This window comes from Arvicola amphibius, chromosome 1 (assembly GCF_903992535.2).
Source record: "Arvicola amphibius chromosome 1, mArvAmp1.2, whole genome shotgun sequence".
Classification (NCBI taxonomy): Eukaryota; Metazoa; Chordata; class Mammalia; order Rodentia; family Cricetidae; genus Arvicola; species Arvicola amphibius.
This window is the reverse complement of record NC_052047.1, coordinates 133,650,550-133,656,135: the sequence shown is the minus strand read 5'-3', so window position 1 is coordinate 133,656,135 and position 5,586 is coordinate 133,650,550. Positions and strand designations below refer to the sequence as shown.

At 54.2% G+C, this 5,586-nt stretch overlaps 1 protein-coding gene across 1 annotated transcript; it reads right to left on the bottom strand.

Annotated features, from left to right (window-relative positions):
* Positions 1 to 3,649: 3,649 nt before the first annotated feature.
* Positions 3,650 to 5,318, bottom strand: Hmx3 (H6 family homeobox 3). Its single transcript, XM_038317706.1, has 2 exons — positions 4,919 to 5,318; positions 3,650 to 4,320 (listed from the first exon to the last, which is right to left on the bottom strand). The coding sequence occupies exons 1-2, from the start codon at positions 5,316 to 5,318 to the stop codon at positions 3,650 to 3,652; spliced, it is 1,071 nt and encodes a 356-aa protein (XP_038173634.1).
* Positions 5,319 to 5,586: the final 268 nt, after the last annotated feature.

Sequence of the window (5,586 nt, the reverse complement as noted above, 5' to 3'; positions counted from 1 at the left end):
GCTAAAAAGAAATTGTGGGTGGGTGTGTTAGAAACCTTGGGCTACTCGTATCGGGGAGAAATATAAACAGGAGACGTCATGTGTGGTGTGTCAAGTGAGGGTATTCTGTGTTGCTTGCACTCATCCATCTATTTGGTGGCCGCTGTGGAAAGAGAGATCATTTTCATTGAGCAGGGCATTGACTGGTGTGAAGATCGGGCTCAGAGGTGTAGGTAGACAGAGGAAAGCTAGGGTCCACAACCTGAAGGTGGTAAGAGGATAAAAATAAGAGGCGTCCATTCAGCACCCCGAAACAGGAGACCCTGGCTGCCCTGACTTCTCCTAGAGAATTTTAGGAGACCTTGTCCCTCCCACCCCCAAAATATCTTCTTTAGTGATTTGCTCTCAAAGCTTCTGGGAATCTTCCCAGAGGCAGAGGCTAAGACGGCAACCAGCTCTACAGTCCTGTACAGGGTTTCTTCTGGCAAGGAGGTCTCAGAAAGACCCACTGTGCCCCACTCAGAAAAGCGCCAGTATTCCATAATGTCATAGCTTCCCTCCACAAACACCAAACATGGAGAAAACCATCAGGACCCCACTGAGCTGGACTGATCATGTGAGCACCACCCTCCTCCTCCAGGGCTAAAGTGTGGCCCTGGAGTGAGAAATACCAGCCCAAAGCAGCAAAGCTCCCATGTAGGAGGAAAAGTGAGGCCAAGGGGCTTGGACAAAGGATAAACTGTGCTTCTGGAAAACCAGTTATGTCTTGACTTTCAAAAGACTGGGTCAGTCAAGAACCGTTTTCTAGAATCCAAACAAATAGAGAAGTATTTTCTTGGCATTTGATAACATCATGCTCAGGCTGTAAAATCTGAGGACATGTTTGCTATTGCAACATTATTTTTAATGAGCTGTTACTGGCCTGTCCCGCAGTTAGTATTGCCAACAGTAAAAGGCATCACTCTGTTTGCAGGTAACACAAGGAACAACATATTTTGACCCCGATATTCTGTTTATTTTTCATTTACGACACATGCCCTCGTTTTTATTCCAAACCAGAGGAACATAAAGGCAGATCTATCTTCAGTGGGGTCCAGGCTAAAATTTTGCCACAAATACGCACACCAGTTTATTTGGGGCCAGTTTTCCATCAACAGAAAACGATAGCCGTGTTTCAGCCACAGTAGAATCAATTGTGTCGATTGAGTTGGAGGAGCTTGGCAACACAGTAGGAGAAATGAGAACGCGGACAGGCGCTCCCCAGTGGTTGTGTCCTGCTTGTGGCAATGCTGGCTGAATTCTTCTCTTCCTTGCGGTTCTTCAGACCCCCCACTTCTGGCTCCCCAGCTCCAAAGAGGCACTGCCAGGAATGTGATCAGGACGGAGGGACGGGACACACACACACACACACACACACACACACACACACCTTAGAACTTGAAGGCAGGCAGGCAGCCACACTGAGTTGGCAAGGAACACCTGAACACCTGCTTCCCTCGCAGACCAGTTCTTGCAAGGGGTCTTGGAATGCCTTGCCTCTGCCTGAGGACCAAGGGTGCAGTGGCTTGAGGAAAGCATTAGCCAGGACAAGTGGCTACCCCCGAGGCAGCTTTGGGCACTGACGACACAGAAAGACTGGCTGGCAAGGTTGCAGTAAACTGCAATCGCGCCTCCCTCAGCCAGTGGCGCATGCCTTCTGCACTGGGTATCTGAAATTCTCCCAGCTCAGCTGAAACCTCCTGGTCCGAGAAGTAGTAACCCCTACTCCATCCCAAGGACTGTTAGGTTTACTGAATCTACCTCCAGACTCAGCCAAACTCCAAGTTTTGCCCTTCCTTCTTTCCTTTAACACCTCAGGGGACAACCACAGCCACCACAATCTTATCTAGACATTTAAGGAATGCCTGACCCAGCAGCTCTTGAAGGAACCATGGTTTGGGGGAAGAAGGCAAGCTTCAGCCTTTTCTGGAGAAAAATATCATCTGTCTTTAAGCTCAGGGCTGTCGTTTTGTTCAACTTTGCAAGCTAGATAAACCTAGGTCTTTATACCCTTCTATCCCTCAACCTTCTTTGCTCCGAGGAGGGCCTCTCAAGCAGTAGAAGGTACACCCCTGAAAGAACGCCCTTGGTCCTGAACAAAGCCGCCTCTGTCTCCTCTATGGGCTGGATTCTAGGGGCCCGAGTCCAGGTCAGGCTTAGAGAGCACAGAGGCAGACAGAGACAGAGGCAAGAAGAGTTTCCCTGGACACCTGCTCTGGGGGCATGGGAGGGGGTTATCCAAAGTTACACACTCTGGCAACGTGAAAGACTTATTTTTTCTTTTTAATTAATCGATTCCACAACAACATGAAGTGTAACAATAGTTTGTGGAGGGTTTTTTTGTTTTGTTTTGCTGTTTTCTTAAAAAGGGACGGAACTCTAGCAGAGGACAGGGAGGGAAGGGGAAACAGACTACTCAGAACAAAACAACAGGTGTAGCCAACAGGAAAACAGGGCAAGAGGCCCTGTGGCGTTGAGGGTGAATTTTACAAGAAAACTGTACATTTATCAAATAAGTTAAGATTCTCCTATGTTGATTGTCCTTCACTTAAAGCGCTCCACTCTACCTGGCTTACTCCTCTGAGCATCGCTGCCCTCCCTACCTTGCTTTCTTCCTCCCCCCTCCCCTTCTTAGTCTTCTCTCTCCATTAATGATTATGCTGTGGCACGGTGGTCTTCATCCCCACAGAGGAAGGGGCAGGGCTATAGGGGAATTTTGTACAATATTGCACAGGTCAAAGCACAACAGTTGCGGCAACGTAAAAACGGGACAGCATAAAATGTATTTTTTCCTACAAAAAAAATATTTTTTTGAACCCAATCTCTCAAGCAGGTAACACAGTAATGACGGTGATGTTAAATGACAATTTTCGGACCAGTGACAGACCACTAAATAAAGCGCTAGGGATAACTAAGAGCACAGGAACCCAGCCAGATGCGGAGCTGTTCCGAATTCTAAAGGTCTGATTTGGGGCTTTTGTCTTTTGCCTATAAACGTTTTGGTCAGAGAATTCTTTAGTCAGGAGCTGAGATAATAAATGATGTTAACTGCCACAGATCGGCCGGCGAGTAGGGATCCTAGCAGAGGTTACTCAGATTTTGAAAAGAAAAAAAAAAGTGTACGTGGGGGGGGCAGATAACTGATTGGGGGTGGGGAAAAACCACACCCAGAAATCTAGAAATAAATATGAATTCTCTTTCCGGATTTTGAAAATAGTTCTATAGAAAATGAATAAACTAAAGGAAGTTGGGTTTTGCGCTTATTTTCCTTCTGTAAAAATATCCTCCCCCCTTAAAAATGGAAATTTAAGGGGAGGTCTGCACATTTATCAAAAAACTTTCAGTTGGAAGTTTTGACCTGGGAATTTTTTCGCCCTCCCACCCCGTTTTCTCTCAATGGTAAGCAAAACCAAAAATAAGAGGAGAAGCGCCTCAAATCCATAGGAATGAATTGCACGGAAATGCATTGCAAATACTTACAAAATGCTATTGGGGGGTGGGAGGCAAGGCAGTGAGCCCAAGCCCCGTTCCCAAGGCCGCTGGCCACAGCTCTGCGCCCTTGGCCCAGCCCAGTCTCCTCCGGGGTCCCCGAAAGGTGGCCGGGTGCTCACTCCCTCTCCCCTCTCCGGTCTCACACAGGCCGTAGCAGCGGCACAGACGAGACCACAGGGTGCGAGTAGTAGACTGGGTGCGGGAAGGTGAGCAGCGGCTGGCTGACTGGCACCGGGGCCCCTGCGGCCGCAGCCGCACCCTCCGCGGCAGAGTTCTCGTGGTAAAGGATGGGCACGCGCACGATGCGCTGCGCCGCGGCGTGGCTCAGGTTGGCGGCCTCCAACTCGGCCGCCAGCTGTCGCTTCCACTTGTTGCGACGATTCTGGAACCAGATCTTGACCTGCGTCTCAGTGAGGTGAAGCGACGCAGCCAGGCCGGCGCGCTCCGAGCTGCTGAGATAACGTTTCATGTCGAAGGTGGATTCGAGCTGGAAGACCTGGCTGCGCGAGAAGACGGTGCGCGTCTTCTTCTTGCGGCACGCGGGCTTCTTCTCGGGGCTCTCGGCGCCCGCCTTCCAGTCCTCTGAGCCGGGTGTCGCCGCAGTCGTCCCTACAGTTGTCCCGGCCGTGCCCGGCACCGCCTCGCCTTCTTTTTTGCCTTCCTCTGAATCGCTCTCTTCCAGAATGATCTCGTCCGGGCTCTTGGAGTCCAGTTCCTTGTGGTCTGGGTCAGCCTTGAGCAGAGGCTCCGGGGAGTCGCGGTCGGTGCCGGACGCAGGGGAGGAGTCTCGCACGAGGGCCTTCTCCGAGGCTGCAGAGACAAACAGATGCACCCTCAAGCACAACGAACGACACGATCTTGAGAGAGAAGGGAGTCTGGGGGCAGCAGGTGCAACCCACGCGTTAGCCTTCGGTCTCCTGATCCTTGAGCCTCAGCTTTCCCGAGGTCCTCCTCTGTCTCCGCTGGGCTACAGCGGGGCGCCAAGACCTAGGATTCCCTTGCCTCCCAAGGACCAGGGAGCCGATGATGGCAGCGGGGCCGCTCCTTTTATCTCACGGCTCCCGTGCCAGGGGCCAACGGAAAAAGTATCCGTGGTTAGGGTTTATCCCTGCCTTCCAGGCCTACCCAGGTCATCCCAAGCCACCCATTCCTGCCGGAGGCCACTTTGACCGGAAAGTGCAGCGCCCTGGCCTCCAACTCCTCTTTTCTCAGCAAGTGGGATTGGAATCCGGGGCCTCGTAACCAAGCGCACGGGAAAAATGAGGGCTTGAGGCCAGAGAAAGTTGACCAAAACTCGGGTTTGCAGGTGTCGGGGCATCCCGTAACTGTATTGACAAGCCCGGGGCGGGGATAGGGCCAGCCCGTAGGGGAGCGAGGGGAGAGCGAAAGTTCAAAGAGAGGTCGGTACCTTCTGGTCGCGGGAGGTGGCCGCCGGCGGGGGTCAGGGTGTAGGGGTACCACCAGGCCGGGGAGCGCTCCAGGTAGTGCGCGGGCAGGGCAAACCTCTGCGCAGGGATCTCAAAGCGGGGGAAAGCCAGGTCGCCCACCTGCGAGAGCGCAAAGCCGGCGGCACCCTCCAGGGCACCTTTGGCTGCGGCTGCGGCGGCCGCGGCCGCGGCGGCGGCGGCCGAGGCCGGCGCGAAGAGCGTTCGTGGGGGAGGCTGAGGTTTCGGGGGCGGCCGGTGGTGGTCTCCGTTGAGCAGGTTCCTGATGGAGAACGGGGATTCCTTGGGCGCGGGAGGCTGGGGTGGCGGCTGCGGGGGCGGCGCGCTGGCAGTGCCCGAGGCGTCCGGCCCGGGCTCCGGCATGGTCCCCAGTCCTCCGGGTCCCACGGAGGGAGGGAGCGGGACAGGCGGGCGGCGGGGCGAGCAGGCTAGGGGCCGGAAATCAGACCATAAACGGAACTCAACTACGGGGCTCAAAGTCGGGGGCCGCCCCGGGCGCGAATCTAGCCGCGGGAGGGCGGGGTGGGTACCCGGCCGGGGCGGGCTCGCATGGGGGGAGGGGTCCAGAGGGGCGGGGAGCGGACCTGCCTCTGCGCCGAGGGTGCGAGGGGGCCGGGTAGAAGCTGCGGCT